The 22,122-nt window shown below is 40.9% G+C and overlaps 1 protein-coding gene across 1 annotated transcript in view; it reads right to left on the bottom strand.

Annotated features, from left to right (window-relative positions):
- ANO10 (anoctamin 10) overlaps positions 1–22,122 on the bottom strand; it is a 353,685-nt gene that overhangs the window by 109,703 nt on the left and 221,860 nt on the right. The window contains exon 12 of the mRNA XM_073678048.1: positions 18,903–19,022. Coding sequence (XP_073534149.1) covers positions 18,903–19,022 — 120 coding nt within the window. The remainder of the gene's footprint in view (positions 1–18,902; positions 19,023–22,122) is intronic.

Raw genomic sequence — 22,122 nt, 5'->3', positions numbered from 1 at the left:
TCAAACACACTACACTACTATTGGGAACATAAAGAGGGGAATCCTTTATTCATGACATACTTTAAATAGCTAAACTAGAGAGAGTACATAAAGTATTTCTGCAGGAACCTGGAAATTTGCGCAATATAATATTTTTGATGAACCATCTGTAAAACTTTTCACAAAAAAAGAGGAAACACTTACAAAAGATCAGTTGCACTTCCTAAATTTGAACATGTAAATATTTATTTAATAACAAACATGAACCCCATTAGTGACGGAGCCAATTTTGACCTTAATGACCGGGCTAAATTTTAGAAATCTGACCAGTGTCACTTCATGTGGTAATAACTCTGGAACGCTTCAACGCATCCCACCGATTCTCAGATTGTTTATGGAACACAAATTTGGCTCTATTTGGAATAGATTTGCAGAGCCTGTGTGGTTCAAGGGCAACCGAAAACCCCTGTAAATGTCTTTTTTGTCAATTATACCCTGTAATGTATTTATCTAGAGAGGTAGTGCGTAGTTTGATACCACCATTATTTTATGCAGTTGATGCAACACAAGTTTGAAAAATCACAATTTGCATTTTTTTCACTGTCACTTTCATGAGTCTTTTTTCTACGTTCTGGGGAACACACCTCAAATTTAATTTCACTAGTTTTTATAGTAATTATCGGTGTTCACTGGGTACCCAGACAATTTTACCTGGGATGCCATGTGTCTGGGGGCAGTTTGGTAGGTTAATTTGGTGGTCCCTACCTTCATAAATTAGAAAGGTGCAAGTGTGCCCTGTTGTGCTCTCGCACGTTTTGTACAATTTTACACCATATTTGGCGTTCTTGGAGGGATAAATGGGCGGAATGCCTTTGAAACTCATCAGGGATTCACCATTTTGCTCTGGGGAATAGGAATTTAGAAATGAATCTTTTAGGAGGGAAAATAGGGGTCTCAATTTGTTAAGGCGATCATAGTTGGGGTCATTCCATGGGGTTGCTTGGGAATTATTTAAATGAATGAATCTCATTAGGGTTTCATAGCGGGCTCAGGACATGACAGCTGCAAATACAGGGTGCTGTGGACAGATTCTGTTGCCCAGTAGAGGAAAAAGGATTTTTTTTTTTGCTAAAAACATTTTGAGGGTAAGGCCCTTAATTTTTTTTTATTTCATGGACATTTGTGGGGATCCATGAACAGGAATGAAAGGATGTGGGTTTTTGGGAAATATATTGTCAGCCATATAAAGTGATTTGGTGTGTAATTAATTATAAAACTACTGGGGTAACAAAAATGTTGAAAATGTTGAAAAATTCAAAGGGGATAAAATTGGTGACCTCTATTTTTATTCCAGGGGCTGCTAAAAAAAAGGGGGAATTTGAGGGGAAAATGCATTGTCGGGATAAGACAATGGAGGGGTGACTGTGGAACTTGGACCTGCCTCTGACAATTCAGCAGTGACAACCAACTCCAATCCCATCGGGTTGTGGGATCCCGTGGAAGAAGAGGAGTCCTCACTGGCTGAAAACTGTTCTGCTTCAGAAGCTAGTTCAGTACCACACCCAGAACTGCTGAAGCAAAGCAGGGTGTATGCCTGCTCCGCGGCAAACTTTCTGCAGGCCATTGTTTTATTTTATACGAATGGCTAACAAAAAACGAACTTAAACTAACACTAGTAAGCCTAACCTAATCATAGTCTTTTTATTTTCTATATAGATTTTTTTCTACTTTTGAACGAACCCTAACCCTAAAGACCATCCCTAAGGCCTAACCCAAACCCCTAACCCTAGCTAAGGGCAAAAAAAGAAAGAAATGCAAATTATAAAATAAAATAAAAATAAACAACATTTTTGCTATTGCCGCACTGCGCCCGCCATTTTGCTTTGGGAACAGGAGGAGGAGGGCTTGGATTTGTGTCACTGGTACCAAGGTACCATGGGGTGCCTGGGTACATCATTTCTCTCTCCTCTGATATGTCAGATCGTGCCAGAGGGGAGAGAAATGATTTTTAAATTGGGCTTTACTTTTTAACGTGATCGTCGTTATTCGGAGACTATCACGTGACAGAGGATCGGAAATCAGGCCCTGATCATGTTCTCCAGGGTCTCAACTATCCCTGGTGGCTAAAACCCTGGAGATTTTCCCACACTAGGGGGCACTATTGACTTATTTCTTGGCGCTGTTAAAAATCGGCCCTTTAACAGTCGCAGTCAAAAGGCGTATCGGTGGTCGTCAAGGGGTTTAAGCACAGACAAGACAAACAAAAACATTTAAAATTGTGACATTGTGGCTGAGCCTGTTTCCTACACCAAAAATTGGCACTGGGAAACAACTCATATAACAGGCATGATAACCAATAGAGGCATGGAAATATGCTGACAATGAATTAAGGCTTGCAAGAGATGTCAAAAGCAATAAAAAAGGATTTTGGGGGTATGTCAAAAGTAAAAGAAAAGTCAAAGATGCTATAGGATTTTTACAGGATGAAAATGGAGAAATGGTAAGAGAGGATGTTGAGAAGGCCGAACTTTTTAATTCCTATTTTGCATCTGTTTTCTCTCAGAAAGAAAATGTAACATCAACTGATCTTCACTGTCCTTTTAAAGGAATAGAGGAATCCAAGTTATCAGTGAACAGAAAGATTGTGAGGGAATATTTAGCTAACTTAAATGAGTTCAAGTCTCCAGGTCCAGATGAATTACACCCCAGAGTACTGAAGGAGATTGTAGAAGAAATTTTAGAACCACTCTCCATAATCTTTGAAAATTCTTGGAGAACAGGAGAAGTCCCAGAAGACTGGAGAAGAGCAAATGTTGTTCCTATCTTCAAAAAGGGGAAGAAGGTGGACCCAGGGAACTATAGGCCGGTGAGTCTGACTTCTATACCAGGAAAGATCTTTGAACAAATTATTAAACAACATGTATGTAAGTACATGGATAAGAATGAAGTGATTAACCAGAGTCAGCATGGGTTTGTAACTAACAAGTCATGTCAGACTAACTTAATTTCCTTCTATGACAGAATCACTGACTGGGTGGATCAGGGAAATGCTGTAGATATAGTATATCTTGACTTCAGCAAAGCATTTGACAAAGTATCTCACATCATCCTTATTGAAAAAATGACCAAGTATGCAATGGACCAGGCAACTGTTAGGTGGATTCATAACTGGCTTAGTGATCGGACTCAAAGGGTGGTTGTAAATGGCTTCACATCCAGCTGGATGAATGTCTCAAGTGGGGTACCACAGGGCTCCGTCCTGGGACCTGTATTGTTCAACATCTTTATCAATGATTTAGATGAAGGAATTGAGGGTAAACTGATTAAATTTGCTGATGACACAAAGCTAGGAGGGATAGCTAATACTAGAGAAGAGAGAGAGAGGATTCAAAAAGACCTAAATAAACTGGAGCAGTGGGCAGCAACCAACAGAATGTTTTTTAACAGGGAAAAATGCAAAGTACTACATCTGGGCAATAAAAATGAAAAAAGCATATACAGAATGGGAGGAATAGAGCTAAGCAACAGTACATGTGAAAAAGACTTAGGTATACTAATAGATCATAGACTGAACATGAGTCAACAGTGTGATGCAGCAGCAAAAAAGGCAAATACAATTCTGGGATGTATTAACAGAAGCATACAGTCTAGATCACGTGAAGTCATTATCGGTCTTTACTCCTCTTTGGTCAGACCTCATCTGGAATACTGTGTACAGTTTTGGGCACCACATTTTAAAAAAGACATCGACAAACTGGAGCAAGTTCAGAGAAGAGCGACCAGAATGGTGACTGGTCTGCAAACCATGTCCTATGAGGAACGGTTGCAGGATTTGGGAATGTTTAGCTTGCAAAAAAGAAGACTGAGAGGAGACTTAATAGCTGTCTACAAATATGTCAAGGGCTGTCACATTGTAGAAGGATCATCTTTATTCTCATTTGCACAAGGAAAGACTAGAAGCAATGGGATGAAACTAAATGGGAGGAGACACAGATTAGATATTAGAAAAAACTTTTTGACAGTTAGGGTGATTAATGAGTGGAACAGGCTGCCACGAGAGGTGGTGAGTTCCCCTTCAATGGACGTCTTCAAACAGAGGCTGGACAGACATCTGTCTGAGATGATCTAGTGAATCCTGCTTTGAGCAGGGGGTTGGACCAGATGACCCAGGAGGTCCCTTCCAACTCTACTATTCTATGATTCTATGAAGTATGAATGGACAATCCCCTCAAGTGATATCAAGTAGTATTCAGTAATAAAGAAAGGTGCAATGCACATGTACAGACAATAAATAATGCAGTATCAAAAGAGTATATAAAAGAAAATAAGCAATAGATATGTGCAACAAAGTGCCATATGCATAGTCACCAGTTGAATTGGCGAATAGAAAAAGCATCATATCAGAAAGAGGACCTTACTCGTATCGCCACAGGAGGTGGCTTCATCTGGGGTAAGGCTAGTGGTTTATATATCAAAAAATAAAAAAATATATAGTAAATTACCTGATCTGCATTACCCTGTAATACTTCAATTCCCCTCTGGAGAGCGGCAAGTGAATTTATCACTCGCTGATGGATTACTTCAGAGTACTACCAATTAGAACGGAGCAGAACGATTCTGCCATGGTCTGGCTTCCAATGCATGGTATTCCAGGGCATTCAACACTCCTGTGCCGGCATCCTCGTTCATGTCATTGCCCTGCAATGTCATGACGTTACATGAGGCTTAGTCATTAGGCCTCATTCAGAGTCATGGTGTACGTCAAGGGGCCTAGTAGGTGCAAGAATTGCACAGAATGCCAGGTACAGAAATGATGGCTGTGCTGGGGGATCAGCAGCCAAGGACAATGCTCAACTCTATTGCTGTTCATTGAGGCTTCCAGTACCACTAGTTCTCTTCTGCTTCTATACAACTTCCTTTTCAAATCTGGAAATCCTCCAATTCTGAATTTATTTATTGATTTATTTTACCACAGTTCAATGTGTTATATTATTCTGTTTCCTGCCGACCCCAGAAACCTAAATAATTTTGATTTATGGCTTTAAAAATTGAATATTTTTATTAAAAGATCACTAAATACTAGGCACAGGATTATACACAGTAATTCATTTCACAATGTTAAATCTAAAAAAACACAACCCAGAAATCAGTTCCCATTCAATTCCAGCACTTACTATAATGAATATTTAGCTAAATGACTACACTGCAAAAGTTTGAAAGCATGGGAAAATTCAGATCACTGCCTTCTCTAATTTGCAAGCTTACACTTGGCAGTCTTATCTTGTATGACGGCTTTTATGTAACTCAGAGTCATTATGTAACTGATATTTACGGTCTTGGCCATAATCCCTTGGGCATTTAGGCTTTAAACTGCTCTGTCAGATCCTTCCTCATAACCTAGAATTTTATATATAATTTCATAAAACATCCCCCAGGTTCCTGCTCCAGACCGGTTATCCAGCAGAGCTACATTAACTGTACCAGGGAAGGGGGCTCACACCAGCATGTGACCCTCATGAACCCATGCAACTATATTAGTCCTCTGTTAACTTTGCTTTTAAATTACAGCTGAACAGAAGAGCGAGAAAAATAGTACAATAAACAAGGACTTATACTGGATATAGATGGAGAGACAGCTCCGACATCCGGGAGGAAAGACCGTGTCTACATAAACATAGATGGGACCATTTTACTGTAAAAACAGAGTCTGTGGAGCTCTCAACCAGAGAAGGTAATAGTAGGTAATTCATTGAAATAATTTAAAAGAAGCCTGGGATTGGGGCGCTTAAAAGACATTACAATCTTTGTAGTGGCGGACACAGTCTGAGCAGTATATGGACCCTTTCAAGTCCAATTAGCTCATCATAATGCATAATTCCACCTGCTTAGTGCAATGTGCAACTTCACAGGTTGCACCAATGGTATGTCCAACCCTGAAGTTATAATTACTGAAATGTGTCGTTGAACCAGGGAACCTTTATTCATTTTTATTGCCATATTTGAAAATCTTTCCCCCAAAATGAGAAAAATCAGTTCCGCTACTTGTGTTAGTGGCATTATGACTACTGTGGCACAGAGAAGGGATCGAAAGGAAAGCGGTGACAGCACGGAAAACCAAGCAAACGCTGCTTTTAGTTGTATCAATGTCCTTAGAACACAGATTCAGTTAAAAAAAAAAATGGTGGTTCAGAGAGTAATGGGCTCTAAGCCCACCACTTTCACTTGTCAGGAGGCTGAAGACAACATCAACAATCCAAGGACATAAAATGTCCAAGCACCGGCTGCATGATGACAGCACGGCGTCATGCTTCAGATATTAGGAACAGAGACTAACAGATTCTTGTGGGATAGGGGGTAGTTTTCATTGTTACCAAAAGAGGCACTAATAGTAGAAGTCTGGTGAACAAAAGGAGAACATTACTATGGTATGGGGGCTGAAAGGGATAAACTGCTAGGTATGGGGCAGAGAGGGGGCCATCACTGTGTAAGGAGGACAAAGGGCAACAACTACTGTATGTGGGCCACCAAGAAGAGCACTTTTATGGAGGCAAAGGCAGCAATGTTACAGTTTTAGGTCCTTAACTGTAGTGGTGGGGTGCAAAAGGGGGTAATATTAATGTGTGGTACAACAGGGGAGTCAAAGAAGCCTGTTATAGAAGCACGGACAAAGACTGGAAGAAGTGCACATGGCCGTCTAGGACAAGAAAAAGGAAAGTGATGTTAATAAAAAAAAAAATTACCTGTGAATAACCAGATTAAATTGCATTGAAACTCTTATATGGTCACTATAATAGTATAGTGCTATTATTCGGTCACTATGTAGAATGAATATGTGGTCATGGTATGGCGGTACTATTTGTTCCTTATATAGTAGTATTATTGGCAGTGGTATACTGCGTATTGTTCAATAACAGTACAATAATATTTGTCCTTGTATAATGATATTAGTATATAACTTTATTACTTAGACACATATCATAGATAAAAAAAATGTTTTCTTGCTAAATTTAATTTTTTTTTTTCTTAGGTTAAGAGGCACATGTCAAACTCTGGCCTGTGGGCTAAATATGGCCCGCCGGGTGATTATATTTGGCCCGCCGCCCATTATACTGTATGGAAGACTATGTGGGGCCCATTATACTGCACGGAGGACTATGTGGGGCCCTTTATGCTGTGTGAAGGACTATGTGAGGTCCATTATACTGTGTGGAGGACCATGTGAAGCCCATTATACTGTGTGGAGGACCATGTGAGGCCCATTATACTGTATGGAGGACTATGTGGGGCCATTATACTGTGTGGAGGACCATGTGAGGCCCATTATACTGTGTGGAGGACCATGTGAGGCCTATTATACTGTGTGGAGGACCATGTGAGGCCCATTATCATGTGTGGAGAACCATGTGAGGCCCATTATACCGTGTGGAGGACCATGTGAGGCCCATTATACTGTGTGGAGGGCTGTTAAAACATATCAAGGTTGTCCAGTGACTTTGTCCACGTTTTTTTATTTTGGCCCACTCTGTATTTAGTTTGACATCCCTGGGTTAATACATATCTTTATAGATCTGGCAACACCAGTGAGGCCCACAATAAACTGGTGGTTGTGTCTAATATTTGCCGTGATAGAAGTTTTGAATTCCTTTTAATCAACATTCAAGGAGAATAGATTTAATTAGATGAATCTTTTGTTTTCTGTCTTACTAATTATGAAAATGTCTCAATAGGCAAGCGGCGAACCCTGCTGCTAACAATAGATATGCCCATATATTATGGTATTCACACTATCATTTATGGTATGAACAGTATTTATTAGATGTTACAGTCTACCATTGTTGCTTTCAGTCTACTAGTTCTTATCGTATTAATCACCAGCTGAAGAGACCTTCTAGAGAGTTCAAGGAAGTGATAATTGTGAGAAAGAATGACATACTAATTTTGTGATTTGAAATTTGAATGAAGAAATTAAGAATTAAGATCAATGTTAGGCTATAGGATGAACTTGGTGGACTTATGTCTACAGTACCTACAATCACAAAAACAATGAAACTAATCACATTTTTAAAACAAATTCCATTTTGGTGGCAATGCACATTAGATAAACCTTCATTTCACTTATGCAGCCATACACATTTTTGATTGATATTGGCCACTACAGTTGTTGAAGGCAGCCATGAATGTTTAAGCCAAATACAATTTCATTTTCGTGTGCTTTTGTTTTTCCACCCTTTCTTCCAAGAGTCATAACTTTTTAACTTTTCTATTTCCATAACCACCTGAGGTTATTTTTGGAGCTTTGATGACACCATTCACATTTAAAAATGTGAAAAAAATTCCAGAAGTGATGAAATGGCGAAAAAAACCCACAATTCTGCCTTTTTTTTTTTTTTCTTTTGACATTCAACGTGTGGTAAAAATGACATGCCGATAATTCTACAGGTCAGTAGGTTTATAGCAACGGCAAAAATATATACGGTAGTTTCTTTTCATTTTCCATGGTGAAAAAAATTCTAAACCTTGTAAAAAAAAAAATAAAAAAAAGTTTGTGTAGCCATTTTTTGAGATTCAGATCTGTTTTAATTTTTCCATTGAGGGCAGGACTGTGGAGCCGGAGTCGGTGCGAGTATAAAATGGACAGACTCAGACTCCTAATATATATAATAAATCGTTACAGTAGTGCAATGCAGGATGCGCTGTAAATGTTTTCATAAGAATTTGGGAAAGTTATGAAATGTCCTATAAATGTCTGTTCTATTCCTGATCTAAGTATTTAGGCTTTTAGTTGAGATGAATCTGAGCTGCACTTTATGTACACGCTCAGTAGTGAGGCAGTGAGATGAATCTGTGCTGCACTTTATGTACACGCTCAGTAGTGAGGCCGTGAGATGAATCTGTGCTGCACTTTATGTACACGCTCAGTAGTGAGGCAGTGAGATGAATCTGTGCTGCACTTTATGTACACGCTCAGTAGTGAGGCCGTGAGATGAATCTGTGCTGCACTTTATGTACATGCTCAGTAGTGAGGCCGTGAGATGAATCTGTGCTGCACTTTATGTACACGCTCAGTAGTGAGGCCGTGAGATGAATCTGAGCTGCACTTTATGTACACGCTCAGTAGTGAGGCCGTGAGATGAATCTGTGCTGCACTTTATGTACACGCTCAGTAGTGAGGCCGTGAGATGAATCTGAGCTGCACTTTATGTACACGCTCAGTAGTGAGGCAGTGAGATGAATCTGTGCTGCACTTTATGTACATGCTCAGTAGTGAGGCCGTGAGATGAATCTGTGCTGCACTTTATGTACACGCTCAGTAGTGAGGCAGTGAGATGAATCTGTGCTGCACTTTATGTACACGCTCAGTAGTGAGGCCGTGAGATGAATCTGTGCTGCACTTTATGTACATGCTCAGTAGTGAGGCCGTGAGATGAATCTGTGCTGCACTTTATGTACACGCTCAGTAGTGAGGCCGTGAGATGAATCTGAGCTGCACTTTATGTACACGCTCAGTAGTGAGGCCGTGAGATGAATCTGTGCTGCACTTTATGTACACGCTCAGTAGTGAGGCCGTGAGATGAATCTGAGCTGCACTTTATGTACACGCTCAGTAGTGAGGCCGTGAGATGAATCTGTGCTGCACTTTATGTACACGCTCAGTAGTGAGGCCGTGAGATGAATCTGAGCTGCACTTTATGTACACGCTCAGTAGTGAGGCCGTGAGATGAATCTGTGCTGCACTTTATGTACACGCTCAGTAGTGAGGCCGTGAGATGAATCTGTGCTGCACTTTATGTACACGCTCAGTAGTGAGGCCGTGAGATGAATCTGAGCTGCACTTTATGTACACGCTCAGTAGTGAGGCCGTGAGATGAATCTGTGCTGCACTTTATGTACACGCTCAGTAGTGAGGCCGTGAGATGAATCTGTGCTGCACTTTATGTACACGCTCAGTAGTGAGGCAGTGAGATGAATCTGTGCTGCACTTTATGTACACGCTCAGTAGTGAGGCCGTGAGATGAATCTGTGCTGCACTTTATGTACATGCTCAGTAGTGAGGCCGTGAGATGAATCTGTGCTGCACTTTATGTACACGCTCAGTAGTGAGGCCGTGAGATGAATCTGTGCTGCACTTTATGTACACGCTCAGTAGTGAGGCCGTGAGATGAATCTGAGCTGCACTTTATGTACACGCTCAGTAGTGAGGCCGTGAGATGAATCTGTGCTGCACTTTATGTACACGCTCAGTAGTGAGGCCGTGAGACGAATCTGAGCTGCACTTTATGTACACGCTCAGTAGTGAGGCCGTGAGATGAATCTGTGCTGCACTTTATGTACACGCTCAGTAGTGAGGCCGTGAGATGAATCTGTGCTGCACTTTATGTACACGCTCAGTAGTGAGGCCGTGAGATGAATCTGAGCTGCACTTTATGTACACGCTCAGTAGTGAGGCCGTGAGATGAATCTGTGCTGCACTTTATGTACACGCTCAGTAGTGAGGCCGTGAGATGAATCTGTGCTGCACTTTATGTACACGCTCAGTAGTGAGGCCGTGAGATGAATCTGAGCTGCACTTTATGTACACGCTCAGTAGTGAGGCCGTGAGATGAATCTGAGCTGCACTTTATGTACACGCTCAGTAGTGAGGCCGTGAGATGAATCTGTGCTGCACTTTATGTACACGCTCAGTAGTGAGGCAGTGAGATGAATCTGTGCTGCACTTTATGTACACGCTCAGTAGTGAGGCCGTGAGATGAATCTGTGCTGCACTTTATGTACATGCTCAGTAGTGAGGCCGTGAGATGAATCTGTGCTGCACTTTATGTACACGCTCAGTAGTGAGGCCGTGAGATGAATCTGTGCTGCACTTTATGTACACGCTCAGTAGTGAGGCCGTGAGATGAATCTGAGCTGCACTTTATGTACACGCTCAGTAGTGAGGCCGTGAGATGAATCTGTGCTGCACTTTATGTACACGCTCAGTAGTGAGGCCGTGAGATGAATCTGAGCTGCACTTTATGTACACGCTCAGTAGTGAGGCCGTGAGATGAATCTGTGCTGCACTTTATGTACACGCTCAGTAGTGAGGCCGTGAGATGAATCTGTGCTGCACTTTATGTACACGCTCAGTAGTGAGGCCGTGAGATGAATCTGAGCTGCACTTTATGTACACGCTCAGTAGTGAGGCCGTGAGATGAATCTGTGCTGCACTTTATGTACACGCTCAGTAGTGAGGCCGTGAGATGAATCTGTGCTGCACTTTATGTACACGCTCAGTAGTGAGGCCGTGAGATGAATCTGTGCTGCACTTTATGTACACGCTCAGTAGTGAGGCCGTGAGATGAATCTGTGCTGCACTTTATGTACACGCTCAGTAGTGAGGCAGTGAGATGAATCTGTGCTGCACTTTATGTACACGCTCAGTAGTGAGGCCGTGAGATGAATCTGTGCTGCACTTTATGTACACGCTCAGTAGTGAGGCCGGGCTGTGGTGGGAGTTAGGGAAATTGAGGATTTGGGGGTTTGACTTACCGACTCCACAGCCCTGGTTGAGGGACCTGTGAGAGAACTTGGTTTTTTTGCTATGTTTTGATTGCCTTTTTTTCACTTTGGAAGAGGTAGGACAACTAAAAAACAGTAAATCTGTTCTTTAGTTTTTGCGTTTGTTTTTTTTTTACATTTCAGCATTTCACATATTTTAATAAATTAATATTTTAATAGATTGGATTTTTGCAGATCTGGCAATACCAAATTATTATTAAATCTTTTTAATTTCTTATTTTTATATTGGGAAAAGAAGGGCGATTCAAACTTTGTGTTTTTAAAATGTACTTTTATATCTTTTTCAAAAAATGTTCTTACTTTTTACAGTTCTCCTAGATACTTGAAGCAATGGTATGATCGTTTGATCACTTTTACCATACACTTCTATGGAATGGATGCCCCACTTAAAAGCAGCTGTCAGAGAGGTTAGACAGCAGCGATCAACGCTAGCTCTGATTGCTGCTGCTAGAGCCATGTGCTGGCTATGTTCTACTATGTATGTGCACCGTGTAAGGTGTGACCGTAGCTTCTGAGCTCACACCATACACCCGTAATTGATGTGCTGTATGTGTAAGTTGGATGTCGGGAAGGGGTTAGAGTATTTAATTATCCGCGAGGCATTTCAAAGTTGTGATTTTTTGTAATACACTTCATTAGCTTATTTTGCTTCCTTATCCCCCAATCAACCTATGCAACAGTGCTGTTTCAATGTGTGTGCTCCTTTAGAACCTGCTCTCAACTGTACACTATATTCTAACAGTCTGTATAAGGGAATTCCTTTAAGTAGGAGGTTATGGAACTTAGAGGCTCAGACAGGGAAATTCCTGTACATAGACTGAACACAGTGTATGAATCTTTGCTCAGCAGCAGTTGAAAGCAGATTTTAAAGGAGCATAAATTGGGCGTTGAAACAGCAAAATAAGGTAACAAAAGTAGGTATATAAAAAAATGCATGACTTTACAATGCTTAAGTACATTGAGCAAGTAATGGTTGATGTATTGCTAAAAGCAATGTTCATTTAAACAAGATCTAGACAATAACTGTATATCATTATGGCTTCATTTGTACATTTTTGGTCAATTTAGACTAGGGAGTGGGCACCTTTATAAGTGAATAGAAAGATGTGCACCCAACTCTCTATTCAGCCTCTGAATGGAAGCACGTGGTCACCTCATTTGACCCCAATGTTGCAAACAGATGGAATTCGCAGAAGCGGGACCCGCATTTATTGGATATTTAGAGCATATCCTGTGGATATGTCATGATCTTAGATGGAAATACCCATAGAAGTTTTAGTCAATTTCAAGTTTGGCATTTTAAGAGCGGAGCTCAATTTAGATTTTAATGGTTTATGAAGAAAAATGATTCCTCTGACAAAAAATATATATAAATATATAACTGGCAATAAAAGGCATTCCAGTCAGTCAATTAGCAATGAACTCCCAGCCATGTCTGCACAGAATATATATAGATTCCCCATTCTTGTTGTTTCTTCCTACATTCATTCACATGACAATGCAAAGTCTAATACACCTGGGAATCAAATTAAATATAAACATTATATGGAATTTGAAGGGCAATATTATGTTCTCATCTGATACAGCTGCATAATATGAAATAATTCAATGTATACTAGCAAGATCCTTATTCTGCCACGAGAACATCCAGAATCTAAAACCAGGATACTTGAAAAGGAAGTTGGGGTTCTCTTACTGTACATTTATTTTCAAGCTACATACAAAGTGAAGATTCAGAATAGTGACATATTGCCCCTGGCATTGAAAGAGGATTGCAAAATATTTACTATGACCTTTAATTTTACTGTAGACTCCAATTTTATGACAAAAGAAAAGCAAGGTCAAAATCAGTAACTCATATTAACCAAAACTGTTTATGGTTTGTTTCTTCTTTGTTAAATAAGAAAAGGGGTCGGTGTTGGATTACAAGGAGATCAATTTTTCAATAATAAGCACTTTACAAACATGCACTGACCTATGTTTTTTGGTTGTAAAAAGGAGGATAAAATTTAAAGCAAGTGTGCCAGCACATGTCTGTCCAAGCACAGGGTGCACGCTTGGTGTGGCCAAACCATTCAGGGCACCTTCCTTCCTACTTAGTTATTCACCCATGCTGCCCATTAAAGATAATTGTCCAATTAATTTTGGTCCCTTCAAAAAGAGGCAGCTACATATTAAAGAGCTGTAATTCATAAATCCTTACTCCAATTAGGATGTGAATACCCTCAAATTAAAGCTGAGACTCTGCGCTTTAAGCCCATATTGATTATATAATTGTATCTTGAATATGTTTTAGTAAACAGCTAAAATGCCCGGTATATATGCATCACATAGGAGACACTGGGGCTGGTATACATGCATCACATAGGAGACACTGAGGCTGGTATACATACATCACATAGGAGACACTGGGGCTGGTATACATACATCACATAGGAGACACTGGGGCTGGTATACATGCATCACATAGGAGACACTGAGGCTGTTATACATGCATCACATAGGAGACACTGAGGCTGGTATACATGCATCACATAGGAGACACTGAGGCTGGTATACATACATCACATAGGAGACACTGGGGCTGGTATACATGCATCACATAGGAGACACTGAGGCTGTTATACATGCATCACATAGGAGACACTGAGGCTGGTATACATGCATCACATAGGAGACACTGAGGCTGGTATACATGCATCACATAGGAGACACTGAGGCTGGTATAAATACATCACATAAGAGACACTGGGGCTGGTATACATGCATCACATAGGAGACACTGAGGCTGGTATAAATACATCACATAACAGACACTGGGGCTGGTATACATGCATCACATAAGAGACACTGGGGCTGGTATAAATACATCACATAACAGACACTGGGGCTGGTATACATGCATCACATAAGAGACACTGGGGCTGGTATACATGCATCACATAAGAGACACTGGGGCTGGTATACATGCATCACATAAGAGACACTGGGGCTGGTATACATGCATCACATAAGAGACACTAGGGCTGGTATACATGCATCACATAGGAGACACTGAGGCTGGTATACATACATCACATAACAGACACTGGGGCTGGTATACATGCATCACATAAGAGACACTGGGGCTGGTATACATGCATCACATAAGAGACACTGGGGCTGGTATACATGCATCACATAAGAGACACTGGGGCTGGTATACATGCATCACATAAGAGACACTGAGGCTGGTATACATACATCACATAAGAGACACTAGGGCTGGTATACATGCATCACATAGGAGACACTGAGGCTGGTATACATACATCACATAAGAGACACTGGGGCTGGTATACATGCATCACATAGGAGACACTGAGGTTAGTATACATGCATCACATAGGAGACGCTGGGCACAAAAGGATTTTTAAACCGACTATTTTCCAATATATTGTCTGAATCAATTCCTCAAAAGCACCTTCGTTTGTTATTTCCTGTGGACAGCAATATGTCTTGTTCATGTGATATATGTACAGGTGAACGGCTTGTTAGAATACACAATTCCCTTAGCTGTAAGGTAATGCCCTTTATCCACAGGATGTTAATAATGAAGGTACCTACTGAATGCAAGCAAGCTGAAATCTTGAAAAACGCAATAAACTGATACAGAAAGCCGATTTGAGAATTGTATAGAACAATATTTTTTTTTCAAAAGGAATTACACCTTTCAATAAGCCTCACAAAATAGTGAGTAAAATTCCCATAGCTGTAACAACCTGTACAATAAAAATACATTGAGGGAGAGTTATTAAGAGAGGAGTAAAGTACCCTGTTCTTAATACAAAGCATGCTAGTTTAGGAAACGTCTGATTTACTAAAGGGCAAATGCTTCCTCAAGGGAATCTGTCAGCAAGTTTTTGCTACCCTAATCTGAGAGCAGCATGATATAGGGGCAGAGTGCCTGATTCCAGTGATGTATTACCCACTGTACTGTTTAGCGTAGTTTGTATTGAATCCGTTTCCTCTGCTGTAGATGTAGCAGTGGTCAGAATGCTGAGCTGTGTATATCCTCACCCACACCACCCATTGGCAGTGTGTACACTCTACATTGTCAGCAAGCGGCCAATCAGTAGAAGGGGCGGGATTACACAGATTAGCCTGACAAGTCTGCACGTGAGACCTAGTCCTCCAGTGATAATCTCCTGCTGACAAAACACTGATTGTATTGAAACTACAGTACACAGTCTAATAACTAACACAACCCTGGAATCAGGGTCTCAGCTCCTACATTATGCTGCTCTCAGATTAAATAGCAAAAACCTGCTGACAGATTCCCTTTATCAGGTGCAATAAATGATTGGACACCCCCTTTCTGATGTCACCTATCATCATTTATAGTCTTCTAAAATAACTCACAATTGAGTTCACTAAACACTGGTCATGTCAATATAAATCCCAAACAAAAAATAATGCACCCCCTTATAGCTCGGACTTGTATGTACCAGACCATAATAGAAAAATATTATATAACAGGATATGCTCAGTCCACAGCTCCCAGGGATCAGACCTTTATATTTGATTTAATGTGATCTGGTTTTACTCCCAGCATCCAAATGAGTCATATTGCAATTCTCAAGGGGGCCGCTTAACTACTTTTAATTTAATTTCCAGGATCTGGGCCAGAAGATTGGGAAGTAAAGAGATACCAACGTACTCATCAGACAGCAGAGGACATAATATTGTCTTGTTTTAACCGTGTAAAGACGGACGACAATTTTAATAAAAGGAAAATAAACCGGATTTGCAGTTTTTGGAGACTCATCTAGTGCTCTGTGCAAACAGCAGCAGTGATTATTCATGTTACTGATTCACTAGACCTTTGCAAGGAAAGCATGGCAGCACCAAGCACGGCCTAGCGTCTGGGGGTAATAAGATCATTCAACGCAGCAACAGTCTTACATAACCGGCCACAACACACTACGCTGACTGTTCTCTAAGGTGCAGTGTTAATTAGGTCTCGTCTTCCCACATTGTCCCTCTCAGCCAGCCAATGTACATAATAAATATGCAGGGAAGAACAAAGACAGGGGCTGTCTAAGTACAGCAGGGAAAAATGACACCGCTCCCAAATCATTAGTGTACGCGTTCTTAATTCTAGAGAGCGCTTGCTATGCCTGGGTGTACCCGAGTGCGAGATAGCACCTGTGGCTATTTATTTAATGGATAAGATGGAACTCGAATTTAGCAGAAACTTGAAGGAAGAGGCAAAGGATAATGCAAGTAAATAAGAAAGCATGACAATAGAAAGAAAAAACAGCACAATAAAAGGCAAGATGGTAGAAGTGCAGAATTAATAAGCATGGTGACCCAGTATTTAGCATCACTGAGGCCATGGGTTCATATCTATGTACACACAATGGATCTATTGTGCAACTGAAGAACAGAACCATCTATATCTATATATCTATCTATATATATAAAAAGTAAATCATCTACACGTAGAGGAAATTCAGCACTAATCTGGGTGCACGATTTTAAAAAGCAAAATTGTATTGTGAGACACATGGAGTATCTACACATCTCCGGCATCACTAGATGAAACGTAAGAGAACGCTCAGCTGCGGCGTAATGAAGAGCGTAACTATGGTGGGTGCAGGGGTTGCAATTTTACTTGGGCCTGGAGCTTAGGGGGCCCAAGTGATCTATTTGACACATAGGAGGCCAATTCTATTAACCTCTTACTGTCACAGGTGTGTCAGATGTGACAGTTAGTCGCTCTGCATCTGGCTGCAGCAGGTCAATGCGTTTGGCATTGCAGACGTCTTCTGAATCCTTCTCACTTTTGGACCCAGCGGCAACCTCCCTCCTGCTCTGATTGACACAACCTGGGCTGGGTGTTTATAAACTCTCAGTCTGCTGCAGGGAGTCGCCGGTGATATTCACATTTTCCCTTGTGAAGGCTTGGAGCTATAGCAGTCGGCTAGCTTCCTCTCCGGAGGATGTTTGGTGTCATCTCTCTGCTCAAACTAAATTGTTACCTTTGTTGTCTTTTAGTGGGGACTGACCAGTGCTCAGCCCCCCCCCCCCCCACCCCCGCATCAAGGGCCTAGCTCTAGAGATATACAGGGCTTAGGTTTCCTCTTCGGCGATTGGTGAGGAGCCAATATAGGGACGGTAGGGGAGACAGGTTATTAGATCAGCCTAGAGGTCTCCACTCCCTCTTTCCCTAGTGTTTGGTCTTCCTTCCCCTCATCACTTCATGTAGCACTTAGTCTTTCCCACATTGTGCGTGACACTTATGGACAGAAGAGGCAGTAATACGTCCTTTGTCAGGCCTGGGTATACGAAATGAGCTCAGAAGCAGAGGCCGCTTCACAGGCGGCAGATGCTGGCTGTGTTATACAGACGGCATCTGCCTGCAACAGCAATGACCAAATGGCTCCAGGCTAAAGTCCCCTAAATGTTATGACTCTTGGAAGAAGGGGAGGATAAAACCAAAGCGCAAAAAATAAAATTGGCAGCATTGGGAAGGGGTTAAAGACCCATGATACTTGGGCATTCTGCTGAACATTTTGAATTGGGTCCCTCAAGCTTCAAGTGACACCACTGTCGTGAAGAATTAGGTCTTTACTAGTTAGGTGATAACTTACAAAATTGGATTAACCCTTTAAGATGAGCATTTATGAGTCGAGTGAGAGAGAGAAATTTTAATATCAGGTGGTAACATACTCAAAAAGGATTAGACACATACTTGTCAACTCTACGGAAATGTCCAGGAGGCTCCCAAAATGTTGAGGAGACCTCACAGAAGAGTCAGTGAATCTCCTGAGCCCCGACATATGTGCCTGAAACCTCCTAGAAACAGCTATCTGTTGGAGGTGGAGAATGGTTGTGGAAGTATGTGGCTTAGGAAAAATCACATGGCTATTATCAAACGTTTCCAATGCAAGGCTGGGCACCCTTTACATGGGCCCCCCTCCTGAATGTTGCCATTCTGACATGAAATTTCAAAGCAAGTATACCAGCTTCATTTGGTCTAAAAGACTTATTGTGAAATCTTGTGACAGAACCATTACGACAACCCCTTTTATATTAAGCCTGGTTTCAAGACCTGTCGGACAGAGCAACTGGCGTCTTTGTGACCATCTCTGGATTAAACTGCTTTCCAAATAAAAACATACTTTATCTGTATAAAGGCAGTCAAGTCTGGGCTGTGAACTGAAAAGCAAATACAAGACGCAGGCTCCAGAGGAAGCAAATGGAAATCACTTGTCTTCAACACCGTAACACAGCACTTCCGAAATGGTAGAAGTAATTTCCATAATTAAAGGTTTTTTTCTCTCTGCCTAGCTTACAGTCAGATAGGGACATTATTCACTTACCTGTTTCTGTTTGAGGGCTTCCATGGACTCAAACTCCAGTCTGGCTAATTTTATCTGGATGTCGTATGGTTTGTTGGGAATCACAAATGCCAAGATAAACTTCAGAGCTAACAGAGCGTGCTGTCAAATTAAATAGGAAAAGAATAATGTTAGCCGAAAGCTAGAAGACAAACAAAGGCAGACTATCATCCCAAAGTGATTTCTCAAGCCACACTACTTGTGTTCCCTGGAAGATTAGCCGAGCTCCTATTCTCCTTGTTTTCTGGCACCATAATACAACTACAGTAGCTTTGCCAAACATGTTCCTTTGTTATCAGAGGTCCGTCTCAATGTATTTTGTTTATGGTTTAGTTTTATTTTTTGGTCCCCTTTTATTATCCCTGTGCATTGAATACACAGAACTGTACTGCATCACGGCACAATAAACTCCATATTCTGAACTATCTTCTCTTTTACTAGACGAAATAGAGAAGAAACCCTGCAGTAATGCAGCAGAGGACCTTCAATAAATAACAATATGTGCATAACAGAGCATCCATTAAAAAGAATAACATAAAGAGGAACCGTCACATTGTCAATCTGCAGTCAGATGTTAAAGGGAATCTGTCAGTAGGATCAACCCTCCTAAGCCGTCTATATGGGCATGTAGGTCATAGGAAGCTGAATAAAATGATACCTTGATATCTGCAATCTGATCTCTTATTCCAGAGAAATCCACATTATCCTTAATATGTAAATTAACTATTAAGATCTATGGGCCGGACACTGATCTGCATAAGAATTTGCCTCCAGAGATTTTTTTTTAATAAAAAGTGGTGTTATCAATATGAGACATGTAATGACTGACAGTCTGCTCTCCTGATCTACATGTCTCACACTGTTAACGCCCCCTTTTATTTAAAATAATCTCATCATGCAGATCAGTGTCCAGCCCATAGATCTTAACATAGATCTTAACAAAAACATGGATTTCTCTGGAATAAAACATCGGATCGCAAGCATCAAAGAGTCATTTTATTCAGCTTCCTATGCTACATGCCCATATAGACGGCTTAGGAGGGTGGATCCTTCTGACAGATTCCCTTTAAAAAAGCAGGATTAGCTAATCAGATTGATACATAGTTTTATTGGGAACAGTTGCAGCTTGTTTAACTTATTCATGTCTGCCTAGTCTGTGCTTTTCAGTCAAGTGGTTGAGAGCCTTCTTTACATACGTGGGCATACAAAGAGATATTGGTCACTGTCTAGGACCACCCACTTGACTACTAAGCCAAAAATGGACAGAGTTAAAAGAAGAAAACACAAGTTATATGGAATCTTTTCACACAAATCTATGTAACAATCTGCTCAGCTTTTATTGTTCTATAAAATGTAGCTTGAATATTGGAGTGCATTTTCAGTAAGACAAGTTCTCTTTAAGTGCTGGAGGACCACAGAAAGGTAAATGAACAACAGACTACATATAAGAAGCTCAAAGTAATTCTCTCTGAAAAAAAAAAAAAAAAAAATAGGGCATTTCAAGAAGCGCAAATTATTTAGGTAACGGTCTCAAAGATTATAATAAAATACTTAAAGGGGTTGTTCGAGACTTACATATTAATGACTTATCCATATGAGATCAGTGTTGGTCCAACACCTAGCACTTCCATTGATGAGCCGATATCCGCTCCAGCAGAGGCCGGAAGTAAGCAGTGTAGAGATCGGATCGCTACAATTCGCTCAATATGTGAGTCCTGGACCACCCCTTTAAATAGTCATGACAAAACATTTTTCAATGGATATTTTTATAATTTATTACCTAACGTTTATGAGGACTATCTACTTGGTACTTGTCTACTGTCTAGTAAATGTGCGCAGCTGCTTACCACCCTCCACCATTGAAAAAATATACTTGTTCAGCTAAAGTAGCTTATAGGCATTAAAATAAAATGTAATACACTTGGAGAAAGTAGAGTTTAGCTTGTATAAAACACATTTTATTAATTCACTTATTTGACAATAGTAGTCAAACAATACAAAATATGGTAAAATGTGTCTCAGCTGAGACCAGCCCTAACCTTGCCAATCAAAATAGTGCCACGCAAAGTAAAGTGCAGATAGGGAGAGTGGCAATCAATCACACTATATGCCTATAGTCAAAATTAGTCAATACATCATAAAGTGAACAGTTTAAAAAAAATGAGGCATAAAGGGGCATCAACCTTACCAGGGAAGGTACAGGCACGTGTCAGCTAGCGGACAAGGGGCAGCCTCGACGCACGTTTCACAACGCTAACTGATGCTTTTTCAAGAGGCGATGTTGGTATGGTACCTGAAAGGACCTTAAGTATCCTGGGAAACAGTCACATAGGCCGTCATGTGACCGCCAACATCCCTGCTAGAGTGGGCGTGAATATGTGCCGAGGCGCTCAACGGCGCATCCGCCGGGCGTCACTAGCGTCGTCACACGAACCCAAGCCGTTAACCCCAATGCGCATGCGCAGGAGCGCAGCCAAAGCCAAGGCTCCCGAACGTGCGCAGAAGGCATGTAGACAGCCGGGTGCACAAAGTATAGGAGAAGCTTTGTCATTTCTTTTTTTATCCATACCGGAAAAATATTGATGACAGTGAAGCTTTCATTTGAAAACTGCATTTTGTGTTTACTTGTGTTATCTGTAATATTTGCAGCTGTATTCTATAATGATCATAAATGATGTATCAGGAAATCTTAAAAATGGATGTAGATTACAATATACTATTGTAACCAACCAAATGTGCTTCACATTGTTAACTTGACGAATATTCTGGTTAGAACTGTCATTTTATAATGAGCGTATGTTCCATTGAATGGCCTATTAAGTACAGCCTAGAAAGCCACCGCCACCTGTGACTTCACATAAAGCCGTGATGAAACAATGCAGATATGAGAGAGGAGTGCTTGGCTTTAAAGACAATACTGTCACATAGGGTAAGCTTTCATTTCATTTATTTTTTTTCAAGCAGTTACTTTGCTGATTATAGATATCAGTTAATACCACAGAATTATCCCAGCTGAAGAACATTAATGGCAGAGGACAAGCAGCTCCTACGGAGCTAAGTACTGGTTTTCGTCAGCACTTGAGAGATTTTTTTTCTTTCCAGTGACAGAAAAGGCTGACACAAAGGCAAATCCCCCCCCCCCCCAAAAAAAAAAAGGGTCATAAGGTGCTAGCAGAAAAAAAAACTTGTCTTTAAATCTGTC

The sequence above is a fragment of the Phyllobates terribilis genome, unplaced genomic scaffold (assembly GCF_046119375.1).
Source record: "Phyllobates terribilis strain yellow unplaced genomic scaffold, ASM4611937v1 Scaffold_4__5_contigs__length_816908805, whole genome shotgun sequence".
Classification (NCBI taxonomy): Eukaryota; Metazoa; Chordata; class Amphibia; order Anura; family Dendrobatidae; genus Phyllobates; species Phyllobates terribilis.
The sequence above is the reverse complement of the archived record's forward strand: the minus strand, read 5'-3'. Positions and strand labels throughout refer to the sequence as shown.